We start from the raw sequence: 26,555 nt of genomic DNA, 5'->3' as shown, positions 1-26,555 counted from the left end.
AACAAAAAAAAGACTGATTCGCCTTTGTCGGTCAATCCCAAGAGCAGTAATTATGGTAATTAATGGGCGCGACAAGAGTTGCATCACAAACTCGCAAATTTGTAGGTTCATAGATTATGTTGTGTACTCCATTGTTTTTATTTGATCGATATATTTAATCCGTAGGGGAGTGACCACGGCACGGCAGGGCAGTTACTTTTTCAGAAAAAATATGTAGGATACGCTAGCACGCTCGTCGCTTTTTCTGGATTTATCGCCCGGAAGGCCGCAGCCCGCCCCCGCGGGCGAAAACAATGACCATTAAAAATTGTAACGACGACCGTCCCCCGCCGCGCGCTTTATGCTACATTACACCGTCTGATGGCGCCGCGTTCGCGCTCAACTGCCTCCCTCTCTAAAATTCGCAGATTTGGCCAATTTATTTGTGAACCACTCGACCGGACCTTTCGTGATAAAGGACTGCGGGAATCGGCCCCCTAACGCCCCCTTACTGTTATTATCTAGGACCGCTCTGTCGAGCTTCGGGAGTATTTTTCATTCGTTGGAACCGGAATATCTATTTTTGCTTTTCTTCCGTGCCATGACAATTATGTCCAAAATTATCGCCATTCAGGACAATATTTGATCCCGAGCACGATTTCGTTATCTAATTGTATTTGGTGTTTACGTCGAGAAATGCCCCCTGAACAACTTTAACCGTTCTATTAAATAAATAATAAATAAAAACCCGCGGCATCAGGTGGAACGACTCCTCCGCCTCTGACGCAAACAGAAACGATTTAATGTAACCCAATTAGGATATGAGTTGCACGATAATAAGCAAACGATGTCCGAACCTTTTCCGGTTGCCATGGCAACCCCGGAACAGTAGACAAAGGCGAAGCTAACTCATCTTTAATAAGGCGATCAATTATGAGAGGAAGAAAGAGCGGAGTGGCGCGTTAGAAAACTCCCGTGCAACTTTCGTCCGTAATTATATATCTTTCTGTAATTACGTTCGCCCGCGATCCCTTTTATCCTTCGAAGCGTCCGGAATTATTACGGATACATGAAAAAAGTTGTGCGCTTACGTACGAAATTATTTAACTCGAACGGAATACGGACGTTTTTTAAAGAAGGGCGATTCCGATTAAAACCCAGAAAGATCATAAACGATTCAAGATTAACCATTGTTGTGAAATATACAAATTGCAAATCGCAAATTGCCATCGACTTACATCATTGTGGTATACGCGCGCCATCTATCGCAAGATTGTTAAATCAGATCGAGAAGTGTGTGCTCCGTGTCAATTTCGTTGGAAACACCAACTTTTTCCATTGAAAAGGCTCGGTTGCCCCCGATGAATATTCTCTATTTTGTTCTGCCGCGTTTCAATAGTGTAGTTTTTGTTCCCTAAATGTTTTGTGAAGGTTTTAAAGTGTTTAATCGTTGTCGGTCCCCCTGTGGTTGGTTTTTTGTTATCGGTCAAATTCATTTTTGCAAGCTGAGAATAAATGTTGGTAATGGTTTTTTTACGTCTATCGCCAAAGGAAAAAATTCCTCGACGGACGTCGGTAATGAGCGAATAGCCATAGTAAACTTGCTCTAGTGATTGTGAAAAGCAAAGAAGATAAAAAAAGAAGATTGTTCTGCTGTCGTTCAGCGGTATTGTCAATGTTATTTGGCGGGAGTTTGTCGGAATTCTTCATTTCCATCCGACTTTTTTATTTACTTTTTCTTTAAATCGGAATCTCGTAAGTTTTCGCGATGGTGAAGAAACCGATCAGCAAGATGTACGTGATTAAACGAGGTAAGAGTTAGAGGCAGTTTACGTTGTCATGAAATTTGTACTTAATTTTTTGTAGATGGGAGACAGGAGGCCGTTCACCTGGATAAGATTACTTCGAGAATCCAGAAGCTGTGTTACGGTCTGAATATGGACTTTGTTGACCCGGTGAATTTTTGAGTTTTGGTTACCGAACTTTGTTTAACTCGGTTTTCTCCGTGTAGCTCTCGATCACGCTGAAGGTTATCAATGGGCTGTATCCCGGTGTAACGACGGTAGAATTAGACACATTAGCGGCCGAAACCGCAGCCTCTATGACTATAGATCATCCCGATTACGCAGTACTGGCTGCTAGAATTGCCGTGTCAAATCTGCACAAAGAAACGAAAAAGCAGTTTAGCGGTAACCTCACAATACACAATACCTCATCGCCATTACAATCTATCGTGTTTTAGATGTTATTAACGATTTGTATAACATAGTGAATAAGCAGACAATGAAACGTACAACGATAATATCGGATACACACTACGAGATAATAATGAAGAATGCAGATCGGTTAAATTCCGTTATTATTTACGACAGGGATTTTTCTTACAACTACTTTGGATTTAAGACCCTTGAGCGATCATACTTGCTCAAAATTAACGGTAAGATCTCCGAGAGGCCGCAACACATGCTCATGAGAGTTGCAGTTGGTATCCACGGAGAGGATATTGAAAGCGCAATTGCAACTTACAATCTTCTTTCTGAAAGGTAGGATGGTTTTGGATCCTTGAATCTACTTGAGTTTAATTTCTTTTTGCAATTTTATTTTACTTTGTTTCAACTGCCAGTGTTTACTGAATTGCTGGTTTGGCTTTTTCTTTAGATACTTTAGTCACGCGAGCCCCACTCTATTCAACGCGGCCACCATAAGGCCGCAACTTTCATCGTGTTTCCTCTTGATGATGCCCGACGACAGTATCGAGGGCATCTGCAAGTGTTTGACACAGTGCGCGTTCATTTCGAAATCGGCCGGTGGCATCGGCATCAACGTTCATAACATCCGCGCGAAGGGGTCGTTAATAACCGGCACCAATGGTGTCTCAAACGGCCTCGTGCCGATGTTGAAAGTATTCAACTCGATGGCCAAGTATGTGGACCAAGGGGGAAACAAACGACCCGGCGCCTTCGCCATTTATCTCGAACCTTGGCACGCCGACATCATGGAGTTTCTCAACTTGAAGAAGAACACCGGCAAAGAGGAGCTGAGGGCAAGGGATTTATTCTACGCCCTGTGGATCCCGGACCTGTTCATGAAAAGGGTAGAGTCTAATGGGGTGTGGTCTTTGATGTGTCCCAATCAGTGTCCTGGCTTATCGGACTGCTATGGGGAAGAGTTCGAGCAGCTTTACGCCAAATATGAGGAACAGGGATTGTTTGTTAGGTAAGCGGGAGCAATATGTAGAGAATCACTACTTAACTAGACACTCGCTGATTACTGTTAAAAAGCAGTGGATCTGATTTTTTTTATTTAATTTTATGATACATACTTTAAAGTTTAGCGTCAGTGGGAATTATGTCCTTTACAATATATAATAATAATATAATAAAGTGTCGGTTATCGTTTGACAGGCAAGTACCCGCGCAAGAGGTATGGCGGGCCATCATATCTTCGCAGGTCGAAACGGGAACGCCCTATATGTTGTACAAGGACGCGTGTAACAGGAAATCAAATCAGCAGAATCTCGGCACCATTAAGAGCAGCAACCTGTGCACCGAAATCATCGAGTACACGTCACCCGACGAGGTGGCCGTGTGCAATTTGGCCTCCATCGCGTTGAACATGTTCGTGTCCGCGGATAGGCAGAAGTTCGACTTTCACAAGCTGAAGGAGATCACGAAAGTCGTGACGAAAAATTTGGACAAGATTATCGACATCAATTACTACCCGATCCCCGAGGCCGAGAATTCGAACAAAAGGCATAGGCCCATTGGCATTGGGGTTCAAGGCAAGTAGTATTACAAACCTGCCCTCTAGAATAATTAAATAAAAGGTGAATTTTATTCCCGTTTATTTCCCTAATAGAAAGTGTTTTGTGAAAAACGTCTGTAATTTAAAAATGCTTTTTCATTTTCGAGGCACTGTTGAAATTCGAAAGTTTCGTAACTTTGTTTGGTTTACCGAAAACAAATCTTTTGGAAAAAGGGGTATTTGTCAAAAAATATGATTATTGCTGAAGAGGAATATTATTTTTTATCCTCAACAGCTTTTTTTTAGAATGATAATTATAATATAATTTCTCTTATTCAGTTTTGGAGTTATACACAGAATTTTTGAAATACTTGTCCAAACTTCAGGAGGTAGTTTGTTGAGGGGTTTTAATTGAAAATACGTATATGCGTTGATCTATATGTGCTTTCTTTTGGAAAGACAAACCAAAAAAATATAGGTTATGGTCTTTTGTGATACCACTGGCAGTAATAATTATTGCTGCCAGAAGTACCGCTATGAAATTTATATGTAAAAAACTAATTTTTTAGACCTTGTCGCCCTGTATCTTGAAATCATAGCATTATCGGACTAATCTTTATATATTTATATACGTAAAACCAGACAAAGGACTACCTCCCAAAGTAATTGACACCCTCTATATTTTCGGCGCTAAGCGCGCGACTTAGACCCACTTCCTCGCAGGCCTCGCCGACACTTTCATCCTGCTCCGTTTACCGTTCGAAAGCGAGGAGGCGGCCCGCCTCAATCGCCAAATCTTCGAGACCATTTACTACGGCGCCCTGGAAGCGAGTTGCGAGATTGCCGAGAAGGCGGGGCCGTATCAGACGTACGCGGGTTCGCCAGTAAGCCGAGGCATCCTTCAATACGATATGTGGAACGTCACACCTACCGATCTCTGGAACTGGGAGGAGCTTAAGATAAAAATCGCCCAACACGGCGTCAGGAACTCGCTACTCGTAGCTCCCATGCCTACAGCTTCCACGGCTCAGATTTTAGGCAATAACGAGAGCATAGAGCCCTACACGAGCAATATTTATACTCGTCGGGTGCTCTCTGGTGAATTCCAGGTGGTCAATCAACACCTGCTCAAAGATCTTACCGACCGAGGTCTGTGGGACGACAGGATGAAGAACCAGATCTTGGCAAATTACGGCTCGATTCAGAATATCCCGGGCGTGCCTGACGATCTCAAGGCCATTTACAAAACCGTCTGGGAGATATCGCAGAAGGCGATCATCAACATGGCCGCCGATCGGGGCGCTTTCATAGATCAGAGCCAGAGTTTGAACATCCATGTGGCGAAGCCCAATTACGGCGTGCTGACTTCGATGCACTTTTATGGATGGAATAAGGGGTTGAAGACAGGAATGTATTATCTGAGGACCAAGCCGGCGGCCAACCCTATACAGTTTACGGTCGACAAGAGTAAGTTGCTGGTGAAGAATGGCGACGTAAAGAACGGCGATGCGAAGAACAGTGAAGATGAGGCAGCGGCAGCGATGATGTGCTCCCTGCAGAATCCAGAGACGTGCGAGATGTGCAGCGCTTAGATAATTTTATTAGGTTAGATCACGCAGTCTTGGAGTTTCGCAAAGATTTATTTTAATCTGTATTGCTATTACTAAGACTAATTAATTAATCTTTAAGGATGTCCTGTGATCGAGTTTTTTACTTGTCAACTACAAGCTATATTAATTTTTTCGACGATTGAGTTTTATTTCTAAATGTGGTATACCAATGATATATGGGTCATTCAACCAATTTACACCGAATTAAATAATACATCGCTCTAGTTCCTACTACCATTTCTTTTGTTTTAAATTGTATATCTGTACCACGTTTTATAATAAGTTGTAATAGTGAAGTATTATAATGCATTAATTTTATTTACTTCATGGTTTAAGTAAATATCCCTTGCACAGTAGAATCTTCTATTGAAAACGGGGCACAAACGAAGTAAAAATTGAGAATTTAAAACTAACAGGGGCACTGTAAGGTAATGTTTTTGGTAATGACCTATTAAAGGCGGAAGGGGAAGCAGATCCTCCTCAGACAATTAAAGAGCTATCACAAGCGCTTAACTAAGTTTAGTCGACCATTCAAGAGCATTTGTTACAGATAGGCAAACCAAGCAGAGCAAGTGTTTGGGTTCTGCATGACTTACTACCACGTGCAACTTATTGCTAGAAAGGCACAAAAAAGAAGGGTTTTTGGATCGTTTGATTACAGGCAAAAAAAAAGAAATTAATCTTATATGACAATCCGAAACGCAAAAGATAATGGTTGTACCCAAACGAAACGCCAAAACGACTGCGAAACCGGGCCTTCACCCAAGGAAGGTGCTCTTGTGTGTTTGGCGGAGTATTCACGGAATTGTACATATATATATATATATATATATATATATATATATATATATATATATATATATATATATATATATATATATATATATATATATATATATATATATATATATATATATACACTTTACTTACATTTTACAAATAGGTTAAATTTATAAGTTTATGAAAACAAACAATTTGCGCCGATTGATAAGCACAAATTCCGCCAAATTTCTTGTAATTTGGTGGACACATTGCAATGTTTGTGTGTGTCTACCGGGCTGAAATGAGAGTGTTATAGGTTTAATACCAGATTTCAAATAGCCGCGCATGCGCATATTAAATGGTCCTAATCAAAATTTTTTTGATAGCTTCAAAAGTTCCTGCATCATCAACAGCAATTAACCACATTCACCCTTTAGCGAGTTCCATTATTTGGTTTTGGTTAGTTTGGTTGGTCACCTAGCTACAGAACACAAAATATGAACATGACTTCTTTTATATAAAGGCCCCCACAGACGCTCAGTTTTGGTTGCAAACCTAGTTTGTGCAGGCATATCGGTGCGTTTGTGTGAACGTCCGGCCGACTGCACAGGCCGTTGGCCTGGCCTGAGCAAAATCAGACCGCGCTAGAATTTAGTCTGCGCAAACTTGGAAACCTGAGCGTGTGTGGACTTGTTTAGTTTTAAGGTTTATTTAGAATCCATCTGCATGTTTCTGGTATTATTAGTCCCAATGCCTGAGGTGAAATTATTGTTGAAAACTTTAAGTCTTCATACGTTCGACCAGTAGCGAGAAATTTTAAGGTAGCTGTTAACCGCTCGTGGCATGAAATTGATTGCCTCAAGCATGTGTCTTGCTTTTGTATTAAAGGAGAAACGAGTTTCAATAATTTCAAGTAGGTTGTCTCGTCCATTCTTGGGTAGTTAAACCAATCCTGCTTGTCAAATTTCAAATCAGCAAGCAAATTGACATGGGAGTAATCATTTCTTTTGAGTAACCAATCTTTGGTCCATTTGCTTCTTTGCACCAACCGTTGCTTTTTTTGCTTTTTCTTTATTGCACAGGCAAGCACAATGCAATATAATGCCGTGTCTCGAGAAGCCATTTTCTTTCACTAAGTATAGAAAAACCGTGCCAAAACTATTGAATGTTAATTTACCCAGTTGGCTGTATAGAAAGAACTGTGCTATAAAACTGCGTGTGTGTGGGACAGGCAATAGTACAGTTAAACTGCACAAATTGGCCTGTGCTAAAAAACTGAGCGTCTGTGGGAGCCTTTATGTTCAGTCGTAAGTTGGTATTTTTTGTTTGAATTATTCCATGCGACGTGTTAGGATGAACGTTTGCGTTGAGATTTATTGAAATTGACAATGAACGTTATTGTCACCTCGACAGATCGCCAAATTTGTAGTGTAGCGACATGATTCCAAATTTAAGCGGCCCAATTCGTCACGCGTCCAAGCTTTCGCGCATGAACAGTGCGGTCCAGTACGGCACCTCGCCACCAGAAAAACAGGTCTGTACCGTGACAATTCTCGATGCGTGTCACGCTATCGGCAGGCACGTCTCCCTCCTCCTCAAGCAAAACTCCTTGATTACCGAGTTGCGTTTACACGATCGAGACGCTGCAGTATGCTGCGTCGCCGAAGATTTGAGTCATATCGACACCCGAACAAGAATAAAATCCTACTGCGGCAACGGCGTGTTGAAACACGCGATATTAGTGAGTAAAGTTAGGCTGGGGTGCGGGCGTTTAATCGCCGGTCGGCCGTCGTAGGACTCTGACATTGTCGTCTGCATTGGGGGCCCCAGGACGAAGCTGTCCGAGACCCCGCGGGACTTGTTCGAGAAAAACTTGGACGACGTGAGGTCCGTCGCCCTTCACTGCATAGAATTCAACCCTAAGGCGGTGCTTTGTATAGCGAAACCTCCCGTGGAAGCGTTCGTACCATTGCTGTCGGAGGTATACGCGTTGGCACGACCGAAATTAACCAAATTTCTGTTGTCTGTGGTTGACGTTGCATGTTTATTAGGAGTATAAACGCGCAGGTGTCTACGACTTTCGTAAAATCGTCGGTTTGTCGTCGATACAGTGTATGAGGGCGAACTACTACACAGCCCTAGTTACCGGACAGGACTGCTCGGAGGTCCGGTGCCCGATAATTGGGGGCGTCGCCGATGATAGCGTCGTCGCCGTCGTTTCGGCGGCCAGGCCCGCGCGCGTCCACTCGGTAGATACATTTAAATTAATTTATTAAAACACAACCATCCTATTATGTACTTAACATACTTTTAAATAATTGTACTAAACACTCCGAAATCAACCTTTCTTTTGATGGGACATTATACGACGTTAGATAAAACATGAATGGCGCGAATCTCTAATGGTCCTAACCTCAAAGCAAAATACCATAGAACAATGCTTAGAAAAGAACACTACATTTTCTCCTCTTACGAAAAATAAAACTTACTCTACTTTTACAAGTGTAGTTTCTGATGAGGTTTAAGAATCCTACCTAATCAAGTATTAGTACCGAACTTAAGTTCCTGGTTGAATTGCCCTTGGAGAATGACCGACAGAATAATTTGGTTTATTAGGGCTTGATACACTTTTTTACTTGATTGTTCAACTTCTGATATTGTAGTACACAATCGGGGTTTTCATTGGCGTAGAATCTGGCAAATTGTTACTGACATCAACGTTGGGCAAAAGTGATAAGATATTACTATCAAGAGGAGCACTTTGTGACATATATTCCTTCTAAAAGGTTTCCTGTACATTAAAATCGGTAGAAATAAATCCAGAACAATTTTGAATATCCTTAGCATGAACGTGTTTTATATTATTATTTACTAGATCTAAATAAGTTGAATGACTAAATATTTTTGCAATTTTGCCTTTCTGCCAGAGTAGCTTATCTTTAAGATACACAGCCTGATTCAAAGAATACAATTTCATTTTTTGAAAAATGTCTATGCTATTGTCTATATTTGGACGTTTTTTATTCTGAAAAGGTTTCAATAAATCAAATCGAGTTCTTCGTTTTAACTTAAAAATACTTTCTGAAGGAGAAATACCGGTAACTGTTGACGGTGTGTTTTTATATATAAATAGAAAATTTAATAGTCTGGTTCTTAATACGTATTGACTTATTTCCCCTTTTTTAAGAAAAATAAGGTCTTTTCTAAGTTCATTTTAATACTTTGAAGACTCATATCAGCAAGACCGTTACTTTGTGAGTGATAAGATGAAAATGTTATTGGTTTTATGCCATCCTCGTCGCCAAATTTGTTATGTCTTTAATTTTCAATAATTACATTAAACACTCCGAAATAAACCTTTATTTCTTTAGACGAGAACATCATTCGACAATACATAAAACGTGATTGAGGCGAATTTCTAAGGTCCTAACCTTAAAACAGAAAACCATAGAACAATGTCTAGACAAGCACAGTACACAACCCTGCCCGTGTACTGATTTTTGGACCACCGCTTTATTCAAAAATTTTTGCGGTTTCCAAAAGTTACAACACAATGCACATAAGACTAAATTTGGTATATGCCGAAAATACTGACAATGCAACACACTGAAGCTCAGATTTTCCCTAGGCATTACATTTTAGTTGCCCGCTAGTAATTCCAACTTTAAAGACTGCAAATCGGTGACGTATTTTCAGCAACACCACAAAACGATTCAGGATCTGCTGTCGAAATCCGAACGAGAACTGGTTAAATCGTATCGGCAGAATCAAATAGTTTGTTTGGCGTCTGCGCTGGCCGTGTCCAGGTTCATCGATTCGCTGTCGAAGGCGTTAAATGGCGCGTCAAATTGCGTGGAGTGTGCGTTTATTCGTCAAACAGGACACATCGGCCAATTTTTGCCTTATATGACGTCTATCGTTAGGCTCGGTAAGTTGGTTAGTTACAAATAATTGTGCAGAGTACAGAGTCACGGTTAAGCGTCGTATTTATTTGTCTTGTTTTACTTCTAATGGCCAGGTGTACTAGGAATATTAGGCCATTTGTTGTAATAGTATTTAAAAAAATGGACCTGGGGATTTTAAGGTCGACATGGAATACTGTCGTCCCACATGCCGAACATCAGCGGTTACGAAGCCTTTTGCCTTAAAAGGGGATCGCTGTACGTTAAAGATTTGATCAAGCTCGGCGAATCTTTTGTCACAGGTGCAACGGCGCGCGCAACCTTTAATTGTGATAAATAAATCTATACCGTCATCTGTGGTTGTGTCATTTGTCCAATCTGTAAGTTTTTGTTAACCGGCGCCGCTATTCAAAATTTAAAAAGTTGATTCGACGATGTCGCTATCCGACGTAGACCTACCGAATTACGAAAAGAGCTCCGAGCAAAAGGTGTCGTGTCCGGTGCATCACTCTCGCAACACAAATGCCAAAGTCTTGGACAGATTGGAGGAGACTTACTGGGCGACTTGGAAGCCCAAGAGGGCGCCATTGCCGCCTCGACTTAGCAGGAAGGCTCGAAAAGTTCCTCCCGAGGTGTGCGACCAACCCACAATACCGGAAACCGTCTCCAACAGTACCACCAGCAAAGCACGTGGCGACGCGAGTGACGTATTGGTTAAATACTTCATGGCGAAAAAATTTGAGCCGTCATCTCGCGAGGAGTCCACCGAGGGTCTAAACGAATCGAAGATGGAACCAGTGGCGCCCAGGTTCGTCGAACGGGGCTCGGATGCCTCAAAGACGGAAGGCGCCTGCCAAAATGTTTCCGTAGCTCAGGAACGCGACAAGAACGAAGACAGAGGTGATTCTCAGCAAACCAAAGGAGTGCGGCTGTACAGGAAGCCATGTACGTCGTCCGGGTATGTCAGGGGCGGCTCGTACCCGCTGAAATCTTACCATAAGAGGGAACCTATCGGGCCCAGAGGTCAGTTTAGGTTGGGCGCGCCGGGCAGTCCTCTATTTGTCACGTCAAATTCGTTTAGTAGAAAGACGAAATAAAATAAAACCACCCGTTCAAGATATAAAATATTTATTGAACGAAATATAGTGTGTTTCCGAAAAACAATAGAATCGATAAAATTATTATTGCAGCTAAAGAGGACGACGCGTGCGCGACGATGTTCGCCACATGCGGCTAGGCATTTAAAAACGAAAAAATCAGTTCGTTTGGCTGACGCGGGGGTGCCCTACCGGCTTCCTTGGTACGAAAAAAAAACGTATCTGGTTCCTTCGCACATAATAAGGTGATCGCGCTAATTGACTGCGTTGAAACGTATATACGTAAAACTTAGGCCGTGCGCGCAATTTCGGGACGAAAATCAACGGCGAGCGAGTGGCCCGCGATGACGTAGATTTACACAAAATATCAAACTTGGTACAGTTTTCATAGTGATCAAAATGTAATAAGTTACAAATAAAAAACCGACCTTATAAACATGATAAACGTCCTCTCATTAGTTATGACGTCAGTGCTCGTATCGAGATAATTATATATATAATAATAGATAATAATTGTTGCGGATCGTCTATGAGCACAATAGGTTGTTAGTGCTGCCATTCGTAATATTAGTTTATGTTTTTACTAGACATTATTATTTTTTGACAAGCAAATCTTTACTGACCACATTTTATGTCTATATAATTCAGTAATTGCGATTTATCTAAATAATATTAACAAATTTTAAAACATCACGTTACGTTTAGAGCTTCATGTCCCTTGTCATGTCTACTTGTCCCTATGATCTAACAATTAAATAAATTTAGTACCTATCAGTTAGTTGCTATGAATTTTATTAAAATTTACATTCAAAGAGTCAAGATGTTTTTCATGGTAGCTTTCATAGATAGTTTATTTCCTATAATGCCAAAAACATGATTCTAAACTGGATTTGTTAATTTTTCACAACTTCCACTGCTTCACTATGTACTTAAATCTATATCTATATATGTAACACATTTTTTGTTTCATTTAGAATGTTTAAAAATTGCGCCCTACATACATTTGACCAATTAATCGAGGCTTGCTTGTTTGCTTGACAAATCAAAATATGTGGAATCACTTTACTCAATCAGAAGTTTACTATTTTGCTGCAGCAAAGAAGTTTTTCCCCGCAATTAAATTTCGCGTTACACTAACAAACACCTTCCCTGTATTTGGACAACCAGGAATAAAACTCCATTAATTGTTTTAGACAACATTTGACAAATGCACGCGGCGATGTTTATGAACACGGAAACATAATCCGAGCACTGACGTCATGAGGCGCTAACCTCGAGTCGGGCGGATGCGACTTGTAGCCTCGCGAATTTCCTTAGATTTCCAGTGACTTTCGTTAATAATTATTTTTCATTTCATGGTCGCTAGGGTTTACTAAGTCGTGAAATCTATCGATTTTCATAATATCCAAAAATTAGTGAAATTTTCTAATTGCGCGAACCAAGATTGGGAATCCTAACCGAGATTTTTTTAAATGTTGGCTTCGCGTACCGACATTTGTGTTTCTGTGAATGCATTCCTCACGAAGTTAAAAATATCGAGGTTTGCGAAAGCACAAAACTGCGTAACGCATATTTATAACGTGTAGTGAAAGTCGGTAATTTGTAATGTTCCCAGTAAAACTTAAGATCGAGGGCCACTCATGAAATTTGCATCAAATGTTTACCAAACCGGGGTAGTCAAAGGCCCGATATTTATGCAGCCACAATTTCATTGCTCGACCGGCTAGCGGAATGGATGTAAAAAAAGTTAAATGACTTAACGAGATCATAATGAGCTTAAAACTAGTCGCTACGAGATGTCTACACGCTCGGATACCTCGGCACCGTCCCACAATAGAGAATAAAGGTGAACGCGAAATAACAAACAATTACAAAAACTGAAGACATACCGGGGCGTACCAACAATTATGTTTTTCATTCGTTGTAATGTTTTCAAAAGTGACTGCGTCTCTGGGTTAGAAGATTTACGACCGTAAAGAACCATTATGATGTTAAGGGCCCGCACAATGATTGGTTTGTTTACAGTGGTGTGGCCTATTATCGCGGAGCTTGCTCGAAGAATATTTTTGCGTTTCAGTCTGTTTTAATAAGTTGAACGTGACTTACCATCGACTATATTAAGGTGTTTCCGGATAAGTAAGCGTTTTAACAAGATTTCGCCTTTTAATTTCTTACAGAGCAGCGGTAGGATAGTGCTTGCGGTATTCGGTTATATAACTAGTTAAACAGTAAAAAGTGACATTTCGGTTCTGAAGGATAAAAGAAAAATTCAACACAATATACGTGGCGCAGTTGGCCGTTTGAAGTTAACTTAGTTGATATGGGAAACCGCAAACATAGACGCAGTAGTAGCACTAGCAGAAACACAAGAACTCAACACAGGTCGAGATGCTCAGAACAAAGTTCGAATGTCAAAAATAGCGACACAAGTGTTAGTCGGTATAATAGTGACGGTAACACGGTTCCTCTTCAAAATTTGTTTGCTGTTAAACAGGCTGTACATGTAGACATTACAAGAAACAGTAGTTCTTCAGTTGGCAGTGATCGAGAGAGGATTAGAATTATTGAAAATGTCATAAATAAATGGCTGGATAGAAATAAAACGTACGTTGCGGTACAGGCTGACTGGAACGAGGTTACTCCACACGTTCACACAGTGGACGAATCTTTTCCCGATCATCAATATTTTCCGACGGCAACAAAAACTATGATTAATCGGCATAAGATTCAACATGAATATTGAACTCAATATTTTTTTGAAAAAGAAAAACAACTATTACGTCAATGTTAAATTTCAGGCAAGAACGCTGTGGTCACGATTATTGATGGAATAAAACAAAAATTCAATTAGGGGCTAAAGCTGGAAGGCACACTACCACTGAACCTAACCTAACCCAAAAACAGACCAAAGGAACCCAAAGCCTAATTTTTCAAAACCAGCTAATCCTAGGCTAGAATTTGGATATTCATTGAATACAAAAAGATGCTACAACTCTAATGATCCAACATGATTATCCCGAGCCAAGAAAAGAGTGTTCCATATGTAAAGGACTAGGGCATACAAAAACTGAATTCGATAGAAACAAGCCTGGCTTACATAAGCCCCAAGACGAATACGTGATACCAAGATGTTACAACAAGGAAAAATTGGTTGTTCGAGAAATGACTTGCCTTCCTAACATACTAATAAACATGGACTCTCGGATAGTAGCCACTCTACACTCTACAAAACACAGAAAAAGTTGTTGTGGAGTAAAAAAAGGGTGGTAAGGTAAAAGTTATTTGATCATTTTCAAACCAAAAGTTTCTATGGTTTCGGAGTGTAATGCGAAAGTTTTGAAAGTGTAAATGAAAGTCGCTATATAAATATCTTTAAAAGTAGCTTTTTTTCGGATCTAGACCAAAGAGAATGGACGATACATTTCTAATTCTCGAAATAACTATCACAAAGTTAAGTAGGATTCGAAGAGAAGCTGAACAAAATTAACGCCTGCGCAGTCGAAACAGCGTAATACGTCTTTTATGCTAAAAAAAAACTATTATACGAAGTAGGGAGGTAGATGCTTCTACGTAGGAGTGTAATTACCAATGACGGTAACACAAAAAAAAAACTTGAAAACGATAGGTATGACGGAATAATTAAGAAGGTGTCTACAATAAAGCCTCTCACACTGCTATGCACGATTGTAGTGGTGACTCAAGCTCTGAACTGAAAGGTCCTGTGGAGGCAAAATGATTGTTTCTACAGAGAATTGAGTATAGAATACGGTTGAAAGAATGATTCGAGGTTCTCCGATCCCGAACCTCTATGATTATGAAATTAGTTAAAAAAATTAGTTTTATATTATATTGTCGACAAAAATTTCCGAGGACGGAAAATGGGCAGCATGGCCGACCGAAACTTAACTGCGTCACTGGGTCAATATATCGATGACGGGGTTAGAAGGGTTTGTTTACAAAGCGGTACAAAAATTAACTTCGGACATCGCCGGAGCCTTGAAGCGTGCCTCCACCAGTCGACCGATCCAAAGTGCCAGCCATAACCTCCCGAGGGAAATCCGCTCGCTTATCCGAGAGAAGAACCGAGCAGCCCGAAGGGCACGTACCACTTTGGATCCGGCCGACAAAAGAGCGGCCAACCGACTTCGACAAGAGGTAAAAGAAAGACTCAAAATCTACAGGGACGAAACGTGGCAGGAGAAGCTGGATTACATAAACACGTTCGCCGGTACAAACCTTTGGAGGACCGCCAAGGCGCTCACCAAAGCACGGAGGAGGAAAATACCACCCCTCCTCACAAAGGACAATCAAAAAGCGACGACAGACGAGGAGAAGGCGGAGATTTTCGCAGCCCTCCTACACAAACAGTTCGAAGACAACCCCCGTCCAAAGAAGTGCAAACTCATCGACGAGGCGGTCGAAGAAACCTCCAAGATCCTCCCGAACATCACCACTAGTGAAATGCTCCCTCCTGCCACTCCGAAAGAGGTCTACATAGAAACTAGACGGGTCAAACCAAGAAAATCCCCTGGATTAGACAGCGTCTCTAATGCCGCGCTAAAAAGGTTGCCGAGAAAGCAAATAGCCGAACTAACCAACATAGTCAACGCCATCTTCAGGCTAAAACACTTCCCCAAGCACTGGAGGAGAGCAAGAATCATCATGATTCAAAAGCCGGGCAAAAGCAGTACAGACCCGGCCAACTATCGGCCCATTAGTCTGCTCTCCTCCCTGGGGAAGATAGCGGAAAGAATTCTATTAGCTCGGCTAAAAGACATCCCGCAGTTGAGGACGATGATTCCGGAAGAACAGTTTGGATTCCAGGCCCAAAGATCAACCACCCACCAAGCGGCCAGACTCGCGGAAAACATCCTGGAGGCCTTCAACAAAAGGCAGCACGTTGCGGCTGCCTTTTTGGACATATCGAAGGCCTTCGACAAGGTCTGGCACGCGGGCCTGATCCACAAACTCTACGCAAGAGGAATCCCTACCCACATCGTCCAACTGATCGGCACCTTTATCCTGGGAAGAACCTACAGTGTACAAATAGAAAATACAGATTCGACAGAATACAGCATCAGGGCGGGAGTACCGCAGGGCTCACCCTTATCCCCGATGCTGTACAACCTGTACACGTACGACCTGCCTAGAGACCAAAAAACGACAAATTACCAATTTGCGGACGACACCGCAGTCACGGCTACATCTAAGGTTCCCGAAGCGGCGGCCAAATTTATACAAAATCACCTGAAGCATATCGCACTATGGGCCAACGCATGGAAAATCCAGGTGAACGGGGCCAAAACACAAGCCATTTTGTTTACAAAGAAACGAAAAGAGCCAAGCACAGATCCAAATAAATGGTGAATGTACAAAATGGGCCAGAACCATCAAATATCTGGGGCTCACATTCGACAAAAAATTGGTCTGGAAAGACCATTCCAGAACCACAAAAGCTAAAGGATACGGAATCCGCAACCAACTGAGACCGCTACTAAACCCGAACAGCAGACTAAGCATCAGAAACAAGCTTACACTATACAAGCAGATCATCAGGCCAGTGGTCTCCTACGCCTCCCCGGTGTGGCTCCACAAGGCTAAGAACCTGATCAAGGACCTGGAGGTCCTGCAGGCAAAAACGCTACGATGGATCACGGGGGCACCGTGGTTCATCAGGAACGCCCAGATCCGACGCGATCTAGGGATGCCTACAATGCAGGACTTCCTGACTCAGGCGGGGGACAGGTTCTTCGCTAAAGCCACGAACACGGAAGCAGCCGTTATCAAAAGCTGCTTCAAATACAAACCAGGGGACCCCAAGAGGAGATTCAAGCGCCTGATGGACTACTAACATCTGCACGGCACACTTCAAATAACCAATGCCAACCCACGACTGCCAACCCGAGTCAGCATAAGAGAATCTTCAATAGATACAACAGCAGAGCGAGAAAGCCGCAACCACGACATATAATATTTAATTAGTACAAACAATGTTTAGTTTTAAGAGTAAAGGTCCTGTAAAACCAACTCGTAATATAGTTAGAAATCGATCGGGTTTGTTTACACAAATATGGACTTTACCGCGGAGCTTGCTCGAAGAATATGGCATACCATTGTCAGTATTACGGTGTTTCCGAATAAATAAGTGTTTTAACTAGACTTCGATCATTAATTTCTTGCACTTTAAATCCAAAAGCTTCGGCAAGGTGTCCCAAATTCCAGCCTTGTCATGGGCATATTCCAAAATATTAAGTTAGGGTAGGATTACGCCGAAGTTCGTGCATTTAAGTGCCTAGTATGGGCATTATTTTAGTTCAAGGCGAGCGCCTACTAATATGGTCACCTGGCCTACTCTAAACAAGTTTTATGGGTTATTTGCGTAGGGGATAGTTTAGCCTTTTGGTTTTCAATGCAATTAACATACGAATTTTAAAATCAATAATCAATACTTAACCTGTGTTTGGGTTCTACCGGTATCAATACAACCAATAAAGATTGATATATAAGTATTTAATCCACAATTGCTTTTTCACTTTAAATGGCGATTATCAATTGACAAGTGAAAATCAACTTTCGTTTCCATCAAGGTTTGATTTTACGGTATTGTGACCGATATAACAATAAGAAGCGTCAGTAGAAAAAAAAATTTCAATGTACAAATTAATTGTTTATAACTAATTTAGTCATTTTTAATTGATGGAAGGATACTTTCGTATGTTTCCTTATCAGCTTATAAATTCCCTAATTTAACGGTCGTTTTTGCCAATTATTACAGGTCTAAGGGGACGGTACCGGGCCACGAGGCCATATTATATTTACATATTAATTGTACATTAGAAACACCCCGTATAAATTCAACCCGGTTTTTGTTAATATTTCTTCCATTTCTCCTCCGTGCCCGTCCGTCGAACGGGCCGAAAACTATTAATATCTTTTCCGTTTATCTACAGTTCTATATACAGGGGTCGGTCGAAAAATATAACGCGTCATCGTTGTACCGGGGTCGGCGCCCAAATGTTCGCGTATTTTTGGTCGACGGCTTATATTTTAAATATACTCGTAACTGCTAAGGTCACTTCGTTAAAAAATGCGTGAGCGAAATGTTTAAGACCCCACCCCTCGCCCGGGCACCGACCCGGTCATACGTTTTTACCAGTCGCGTTCTCGATCGATGTCTGTACTATTTAAAAAAAAAACATTCTATTTTATTAGTGTTATCCCTTTCATATACTTCACCTTAGATATTCGTAAGTTGTGAGATGTGCCGCTTAACCTCAATTGCTAAACAATTTCAAAAATTCATTAGCTCAATTGAATGGTCGACTAAAATCAATATACCTATGAGGCACCATATCCCATATTTTTTAATTCAATTCTCTGAATCTTCATTATTTCATCTTTATTTTTTAGCTTTTTCTGTGGAGATATACTTTTGGGAATATAACAACTTTTCCAGCGGTTTCCCGAAGAATGTGTTACGGTCCAATAGCGTCCGCGACTTTTTCATCAGTGACGCGAAAAATCTCCCTCCCCGCCGAACTCGAATGAATATTTCTGAGATCACCCCGAATTAGATTCAAGCACCTCCCGAATCGATCGAAAACGCTACCTGAACACGCGACAACTGTTCCCCGTGCCACACACATTCTCTCCCCTCTCCTCCCACACTTTAACATTATATCACAAAAAAACGAGAAAAAAACAAAACACTAGCAACGGCAAACGAAAAAATGGTTTTGTTTTCTTTTTTTTTTTAATAACGACGGAGGGGGCGGTTTTATTAGCCGCCGCCGTCATCGCCGCGCGCCGGTTCGGAATCCGGACGCCGGGCGTCTTCGCCATCGTCGTCGGGCGCCGTGGCGTTCGGTTCGCTACGGGGACGTCCTCCAGGAGACGATCCCCGCGGTTCGTTTCACCAGCAGAAGACCGACAGTTCGCCGACGTGCTCTCCGCCGGGTCTCCACGACGTTACCGATCTGGCTTTGAGCTGACGGAAGCACCGGAAAAATTAAGATATATAACTCTTTTAGTGGCAAGGAGCTCCGTCCCGCTGCTCTTGTTAGTTGTGAAAAATGCCAGCGTCGCGATAGCGCTCCTTTTTATATAAACATCGTGATTATTTTTTGAGGCTGAAATTTTACAGAGCAATTTGAAAACTGCGTTAGTTATTATGAGAGAGATAGCGGAAGTGATATTGTGGTTCCTGTAATCCGGGAAATGGGTATCACAAGAAGGCCTACTATTTGTTCTTACGTGGTCTTCTGCTATGTTTTCCAGGAACAAATTTCAATTATTTTTAATTTTTTTTTTATTTAGTTAACAATGCTTTAGACTCTAGCGTCACCCGGACATCCTCCATACAGTTCTTCGTCAGCATTATCTGCCCAATAAGCAGTATAGATGAATCTCTGGTTGGAACGAAATGGCAAACCACACTCAACCAATAATTACCAAATAAAAAACATAAATGTGATTCTATTACTATTACTATTGTTTAGGTTATCATGTACTGACAATTCTATACCAGTAGAGGGTTAGCCAAGTTACTTTTGGATAAAGGGACACGCATAACTTGTACTACAAGGCGCAACAGAAGGAAGCAAAAAAAAAAAAAAAACGAAAATGGAAATTATGAAACAGAAATAATCAAGTCAGCTATGATACATGTCTACAATCAATTTATGGGTGAAGAATGACTGAATTCATATAATTTATCAGCATAATTCCAATAACAAAATGACCGGGCTGGAATTTACTTGCAGTGTTATAAGTGTACTAAAGAGAAAATGTTAAAAGATCCAACTTCATTCGCTCCATATGTAAAACAGAACTGCACGATGTTTGCGTAGGAAAACATATGTTTTAAAAAAAATTGTTAATATTCCGTATACAGAACGAAAAAATAGGAAGGAATTTTGGGTCCATAATATTAATATAAAACGACCAACATTCGCGGAATATCACAGTTTATTTTGTGATTTAATTTTTTAAGTTTTAAATATTTTTAGACCGAACTAACCAAGTTTATTTTGATAAAATACATCATTTAATTTGATACCTCACGAACAAAATGAATATTTTTATACAGAGTGGTTCATTTAAAAATTCTAATAAAAGTTATTTTGTTCTGTGGGTGAGACGAAAGCATGACATTTAATTTTGACAAGTTCAGCTATGTTTTTTTAACTAGCAACACATATTTTTCATTGCAGAATCAGAAACAAAAAACAAATAATGTTTGTTAACAAAATTTTCAAAAATATAACTTAAAATAAAATAAATTTATATTTATTGTTTTTTCTCGTAGAATAAGATTCTGCAATAAAAAATATTGTTTCTATTTAGAAAAAAAAAAAAAAAAACAAAGCTGACCTTCCCTGTCTCAAGTCAAATGGATTTAATTTACCCTTCTTTTTCATCCTCCCTAGGTGGTCGATTAATAACCTTAAAATGAAATCAATTAGAATCAGAGGTAGGTTGCGATTTCACGGATTGCTACTTTGCCACTGCTACATCGATGGTCGGCGCTATATTTTAAAAAATAGCAGTGATTTCGATATAAAAAAAAATTATTTTTTAAAAATTACATAAACAATGCCGTCACAAAACAATTATTTACTAGGTTTATTGATTTTCTTTCCGATTTGATTCTTTTCAAATATTATCTCCGTGAAGAATGTTAGAATATTCTAGATGTCAATCTTAATAAATTTTGCTACATCCATAATTACACTTAGGTAATGTGGAAAAACAGCACCAACTTAACCAACAAATCCTTGCTCTCTTCTCAATAAACTTGGAAAAAGGAAATAAATATTTTTGTTGTTGAAACAAAAAAAAATATGCGAACGACGTTGATAACATAATTTGATATTGAAGAGATAATTTTGTTCCGACGGTCTCTCTTATTTGCTTTTCCCGTTAGCAGTCGTTATTTAAATTTCGGCACAATACGTAGAATACGCCCCGAGAATTGGATACAGGTAGGATATTAAAAAAAATAAAAAAATACCTGCTGCATCTTCTCAAAGTCCAAGTACGGTCTTTGGAGGTGGGAGCTTCGAGCGTGTCTCGACCGTTTCCTAGGGGACACCTCGTAGTGGAGCAGCTTCGAAGGTGGACTTATCGACATCCCCTTTACGCCCACCGCTGCTCTCCTGCCCGGTTTGACCGCCTCCAAGGGCGGCGACGTGCGGAACCTCACCGGCGTAGCGCTGCACCCCAACAGGTTGTGAACCTGAAAAATACCCACGTTACCGGTTTTTAGATACAAGTTTTGGTTAGTTTTCAGCGTTCGCACTGAAGTGATTTCTTTTTAGCCTAAGTCATTTTTTCCTTTTCTTTTGCAAATATGTAATACGTTATTTTCATTAATTCTTCAAATAATTTGAAATTGAAAGTTTAGTTCAAATTTACTCTTTTTAATGTTGTCGCTTTTTTCGGTGATAATAAGCACAATTCGACAACACGGCATGACTTTGCAATTTAACAAGGTAAACCATTGTTGCCTGATCAGCTTAACGACTAAGGCGAGTCGTCACCTCGTCATCAGACGATCCGGAATGTTCTATCACGTGACCTTCGTCGCCGTAGGTCCTCAGGTAAGGCGAGGACGAGGAAGTGGGGCTCAGGTTGCTGTAGTGCGACATGTTCTCTTCGTTTTCTGGACTAAACCTGCGTGCAATAGTAAAATATGGGTTTTAAAACATCTAAATCGACCCACCATTGAATCATGGGTCACCCCTTTCGGTTACTTACCTGTGGTGGTCGCCGACTTGAGACCATTTCCTCTTCTCCGGCAGACACACAGAGGCCGCTCGCAACGGTCTGACCGTCCGCTGGGCCTGGGCCTGGGTGTTACCGTTAATCACTTCGAGCTCCTCCTCTGAGGAGTGAGGATCGTGTTGATCAGGGGCTGGGCTCTCCATCGAGCAGCCGGTGTCTGCGGGCGACACACTGCATAGCCGATCTGCGCATGAAGAACATTTTCGTTTATTGATATTTAGAAAAAAAAAATGTTTTCGATCCCTTATTATTTTTTTCGGTTTGTTTGAAAAAAATATTTTATATATTTTTATTTTACCAATTTCTTTTATATATTTATTATTTATTTTTTTTTTGCGAGGGTTTACTGTCAACAGTTTAATAATTTGACACAAAAAGTAACATTCAGTATAGTTTTGAAAAGCAGCACAATGGCGAACAAAAGGAAAGAACGAATTTAGTGCTTGCGATGATGCAAATAAATTATCATGTGGACAACAACAATGGCTGGGAGTGCCATTGCATATTGATGTATACGTGATCAAAAATAATAAAAACAATTATTGATAAGTTCAACACACGAACGTTGGATCACAACCGAATCTAAGCCATTGAAATTGTCATATTCGCGACGCAAGTAGACTTGTACACATGGTGCCACAAATTAAAAAATAAATAAAAAACGCGTGAAAACAAGAAAGAGAGCGATAGTGATTATTGTTTTTATTTTTCCTTAATTATATTTGAATTTTAAAATATCGTCTACGATTGGTCACCGTTTATTTACTTTCTTCTGCAAAATATAAGACACATTTAACAAAAACTGAATAGGTGGTCACTCCTGGATGTCATGGATACGCGAAACTAGAGTGGTTGGTGTCAATGTCATGACAAGGTCGATGTCTTACATAATAAACCCGATAAATCGTGTACGTGGCATTGTGAACTGTCAGGAACCAAGCAATAATGAGATTTGACACTCCTGTCTTGGTATAGGGGCGAAGACTGGCGTCTGAACTGTACCACGGAACAAAAAATTATTAATTTTTGCGGATTTAGTTCATCGTCATGAAGCCGGGCGGTTCCGAAAAGTCTGGCAAATTCGAGATCGAATTTATCGGCTGCGGTTATTTTTAAATTTTTATCAGGAATACGATTTCGAGTAGAACAACATGTTTGTTTTTCGACAATACGATACGTCTATAAATAAAGGATTTTACAAGAGGCGTTATGCCGCAGGTTGCCCTATACAGTTACTTGACCCAGGGACGATTGTCCAGGATAGCCGCCTGACACACGCCAAAAAACGACTAGCGGACTTGCCGCCCTAACCATTGTTATTCTTTGGTTTGAATGCAATAACGGCCGTTCTAATCAACGTTAATATGAAAACTGGAAATTAGTAAACAGGAATGAGGAAAAAGAATTATAAATTTTGATTCGAGTTCAGGACCCGTCATGTAGCTAGCTTATGCGATAGAAAATTAGAAAACACAAATATCATCCCTTCCATATGGTACTACATCAAGAACTTCTGAACCGTGATTTTGAAAAAAAGGGTTAACTTCGTGTATCGTTATAAATGAAGCAATAAATGCCAATCCAATTGTTTTTCGGATGAAGCCACTTTTGGCAGTAATGGTGTTATAACATGCATTATTACTCAATCCATTCTCCGTATGGGATGTTTTAAAACTAAAACTATTGGTCTCTTAATGTGCTGTATGCAATAAAACACTTTAAAGTTATTGGACCACATTTTTTTCGCGAACCACTTAAAGATATTTAAACTTTCTCCAGAATGATTTACTTTTTTAAGAAGCTGATAACATTCACCTCCCACAAATGTGATTTCAGCAAGATCGAGCTAATCCGCATTACATATATGTATAATTGCAAAATATTAATGGCGTAAAACCAAGAATTTAGTATATTTTCAATATCCAAAGACATGGCGAACATGATTTCAAGGTGTTTTATTATAAATCGAGATATCCTCTATATCTGTGTGCCCGCTTCCAAATATTTTGCAAATGGTTTAAGATATTGAGTATTTATAACTTTTGGTAAAAATGTTTTGAACGTGGTGATTTAGTTTTTGTTATATGTGATTTGGTTTCTTGGATGTTTTTTTTATACTAATACTGTAGTGGCGTAGCTGTCTAAATAAACACCGGAGCTCATTGAACTAAGAAAAGAAACAAATTAAATGATTTGGACTGCAGCGTTAGAGGCTGAAGAATCTCTCCCAATAATCCAATTCCACGACCTGGTGGATTATCGTCGAGGGTAAGGTACCTGGCGTTCGCATGAATTCAATGTGCCGACGACATTCAGGTATTACTAGTTCTACAACCGACTCGCCGATATTTTCCGTTTCTTCCTGGCCTTTCACTCGTAATTGTAATATGTCGCCACCGACAGTGCCGGTGGGTTTCCGCATTTGTATGATCGCACGAGCCGTCTTGTTTTTTTTTAAATATTATTATTATAAATTATTTTTACAGTTTTTAGTTATATACTTCGGTTACAAGGAAGAACTGTGTTTTTTTGTTTTTTTCGTTTCCATTTTCGTCACTTTTTTGCCTGTTTTTTTTTGCATAATTAGTTTCCTACGTTAATCGGTTTTTGTTTTTTCTTGGGTCTGTTTATTATTTTATGATATAATCCGAGTCATATACAGAAAATATTTTGTCCCTTACCTTTATTTACATAATTTGTTTTCGGTTTTATTCAATAATTTCCGATAGTTTCACTTTTATCTTATTAATTTTGTGTGTATTTAAAAAAAATAACGCGACGTTAGAGCCGCCCCCTCCCCTAAATAATTTGGCAGCGGAATTCACACACACACACTCCACAACCAGAAATAGCAGCCCGAAACACACGTTCGCACACGTCAACAGTTTTAACCTTGAACATCATAAACAAATCGTACGTTTAACATTGAAACTCGTCCGGCGATACCGCCCGCGCGTCTCCCACGGACCGAGAACAAAGAAACGTCAAAAACTCACCCGGCGACGTCGCCGCCGGCTCGAGCTCTTCGTCGGACTCGGTACCCGAATCGTGGTCATCGTCTTCTACCTATAAAATCGCAAAAACAAACTCCTTCAACTTAAACCGCAAGCCGGCACCGTTCTCTTTGTTCTTGCCACGAGCACGGCCATGTTTTTTTTTCTCCTTCGGTCTCGACACAAAGAGAGCCCGGCACACATACACACACATACATACCTTTTCCACATATCTGTGGTCTTCGTTAATCGAATGCGTCCTTAGCTTGTGCGTTAGAAATTTCAGCATGTTTTGCTTTTTACGCGACTTCCTTTGGTCGGCCACTTTGGCGCTTTGGTCGTCGTCGTCGAGAGAAAACGGATCACCAACCGGCTGCAGGCCGGCACCTCAAACGCTCTCGGCAGCCATAATAGTTGTCTGTGGCCACGATCGTTTCTTTAACCCCCCGCGATCCTTACTATACTACCGATCGTACGTTGCACAAGACGTGTAGTTCAGCTGATTGCCACTACGTCGCGTTTATTATTTTTTTCTTTGTTACTCTTGTCCCGCAAACGTATGCGGGGAGGCCCTCTTTTCTCGGCAAAACTCCTGCACACATGCACACACACAACACACACGCACACGTAAGTTGTAGTTTAAATCAACCGTGGACGACGTGAAACATTGCCACGGCACACTGTGCACAGTTCGTCACCCCTCTCGCCCGTTGCTGTTCCCTCCGCGATTCATTGATGTCGAAGTCGAAGATGTCTCTCGGTGGCCGCCACGTCCTCATATGAGCGTCCTTTTCGACACAGTAACTGACGGTAATGTTGAAAGGCGGCGATAAGGCGAGTGATCGTGCGGGAAGTTTTACCAGGAATAGCGATGTCCAGATACGTGATGGAATGGATTATGCAACAGTGGGTGCACGCGACTTTACCGCGACATCTTCTCGGAAACCGTACGAACCGGCATTTCGCGCATTATCCGTCCGATGGCGATCGCGTCACTAACTTTTTTCCAGGATGCATTCAGACCGATCTCGTTTCTTTCATTTCGTTCTATTCCCCGTGTGAAACTTAGTTGACAGTTGACTGCGGCAATATAGATCTCTTGATAATTATTTGGTTTCGTTTGCTATTTCAAGTTCTTTCCTTCAAGCTCTCGTTTGTTATCGACTGCACGAGTGAATTTTCACAGTTTTTTCCTACGTGTAGGCCAATATCCATAAACACGAGAAGGCGTTAAATGTTAAATCGTAATTCAATGTTGGCGGCTCATCTACTCTGGGGTAGTTTCTGTTATTCTGTTGTTGAGTTGAGAGGAGAGAACATATACACCATAGGCATATAGAGCCCGCAATATTAGATTACCATTAAACATTTAACGAATTGAAATTTACGGATCTTGCAGGTGGACCGCTAGGGACTAAATCGCAGTGACACAAACAACATAACCTGCTTTTTGTGGCCAATAGAAGAAAAAGGAGATGCAGGTTTTATCAGTTACCGTACTTTTGTGAATTACTAAAACCTAAAGCAAAAAGCTTTCCGAAATTTTGGGGTACGAGCTATCCAAAGGTAGGTCACTAAAACGGACTGAAAGTTTCGGAGTTCTTTAGAAAGCCCTTGAGTGTCTCGAGCTATTTAGGAAAAAGTAAAACTGGTAGGCTTCGTGCCTTTTATGTTATATGGAGT

At 40.7% G+C, this 26,555-nt stretch overlaps 4 protein-coding genes across 4 annotated transcripts; 3 read left to right on the top strand and 1 right to left on the bottom strand.

Moving 5' to 3' along the window:
* The first annotated feature begins 1,650 nt into the window (after positions 1-1,650).
* LOC132705174 (ribonucleoside-diphosphate reductase large subunit) lies at positions 1,651-5,620 on the top strand. Its single transcript, XM_060675615.1, has 7 exons — positions 1,651-1,790; positions 1,846-1,934; positions 1,991-2,168; positions 2,222-2,522; positions 2,638-3,195; positions 3,384-3,760; positions 4,447-5,620. The coding sequence occupies exons 1-7, from the start codon at positions 1,748-1,750 to the stop codon at positions 5,313-5,315; spliced, it is 2,415 nt and encodes an 804-aa protein (XP_060531598.1). The 5' UTR covers positions 1,651-1,747; the 3' UTR covers positions 5,316-5,620.
* A 1,668-nt stretch (positions 5,621-7,288) lies between these two features.
* Positions 7,289-10,343, top strand: LOC132704307 (malate dehydrogenase, mitochondrial-like). Its single transcript, XM_060674214.1, has 6 exons — positions 7,289-7,402; positions 7,551-7,836; positions 7,891-8,076; positions 8,147-8,344; positions 9,792-10,023; positions 10,180-10,343. Exons 2-6 carry the CDS (start codon positions 7,585-7,587, stop codon positions 10,335-10,337), a joined length of 1,026 nt encoding a protein of 341 aa, XP_060530197.1. The 5' UTR covers positions 7,289-7,402; positions 7,551-7,584; the 3' UTR covers positions 10,338-10,343.
* A 9-nt stretch (positions 10,344-10,352) lies between these two features.
* LOC132704310 (uncharacterized) lies at positions 10,353-11,115 on the top strand. The gene has a single exon (XM_060674216.1). It carries the CDS (start codon positions 10,432-10,434, stop codon positions 11,092-11,094), a length of 663 nt encoding a protein of 220 aa, XP_060530199.1. The 5' UTR covers positions 10,353-10,431; the 3' UTR covers positions 11,095-11,115.
* Positions 11,116-17,969: 6,854 nt separating this feature from the next.
* LOC132704308 (uncharacterized) lies at positions 17,970-25,922 on the bottom strand. Its single transcript, XM_060674215.1, has 6 exons — positions 25,093-25,922; positions 24,876-24,945; positions 21,853-22,063; positions 21,636-21,768; positions 21,107-21,331; positions 17,970-19,081 (listed from the first exon to the last, which is right to left on the bottom strand). Exons 1-6 carry the CDS (start codon positions 25,159-25,161, stop codon positions 19,007-19,009), a joined length of 783 nt encoding a protein of 260 aa, XP_060530198.1. The 5' UTR covers positions 25,162-25,922; the 3' UTR covers positions 17,970-19,006.
* Between the last annotated feature and the right edge of the window lie 633 nt (positions 25,923-26,555).

This window comes from Cylas formicarius, unplaced genomic scaffold (genome assembly GCF_029955315.1).
Source record: "Cylas formicarius isolate icCylForm1 unplaced genomic scaffold, icCylForm1.1 PGA_scaffold_7__23_contigs__length_41026272, whole genome shotgun sequence".
NCBI classification, from domain to species: Eukaryota; Metazoa; Arthropoda; class Insecta; order Coleoptera; family Brentidae; genus Cylas; species Cylas formicarius.
The sequence above is the reverse complement of the archived record's forward strand: the minus strand, read 5'-3'. Positions and strand labels throughout refer to the sequence as shown.

Excerpts from the sequence above, each read along its gene's own strand:
- LOC132705174 (XM_060675615.1), top strand. The coding sequence starts at position 1,748 with ATGGTGAAGAAACCGATCAGCAAGATGTACGTGATTAAACGAG. Across the intron at positions 1,935-1,990 it reads ATATGGACTTTGTTGACCCG|CTCTCGATCACGCTGAAGGT; the intron begins GTGAATTTTTGA and ends TTCTCCGTGTAG. Across the intron at positions 2,169-2,221 it reads AACGAAAAAGCAGTTTAGCG|ATGTTATTAACGATTTGTAT; the intron begins GTAACCTCACAA and ends ATCGTGTTTTAG.
- LOC132704307 (XM_060674214.1), top strand. The coding sequence starts at position 7,585 with ATGAACAGTGCGGTCCAGTACGGCACCTCGCCACCAGAAAAACAGGTC. Across the intron at positions 8,077-8,146 it reads TCGTACCATTGCTGTCGGAG|GAGTATAAACGCGCAGGTGT; the intron begins GTATACGCGTTG and ends CATGTTTATTAG. Across the intron at positions 8,345-9,791 it reads GGCCCGCGCGCGTCCACTCG|CAACACCACAAAACGATTCA; the intron begins GTAGATACATTT and ends ACGTATTTTCAG.
- LOC132704310 (XM_060674216.1), top strand. The coding sequence starts at position 10,432 with ATGTCGCTATCCGACGTAGACCTACCGAATTACGAAAAGAGCTCCGAG.
- LOC132704308 (XM_060674215.1), bottom strand. The coding sequence starts at position 25,161 with ATGCTGAAATTTCTAACGCACAAGCTAAGGACGCATTCGATTAACGAA. Across the intron at positions 24,946-25,092 it reads ACCACAGATATGTGGAAAAG|GTAGAAGACGATGACCACGA; the intron begins GTATGTATGTGT and ends GCGATTTTATAG. Across the intron at positions 22,064-24,875 it reads GCCGGCGGCGACGTCGCCGG|ATCGGCTATGCAGTGTGTCG; the intron begins GTGAGTTTTTGA and ends CTTCATGCGCAG.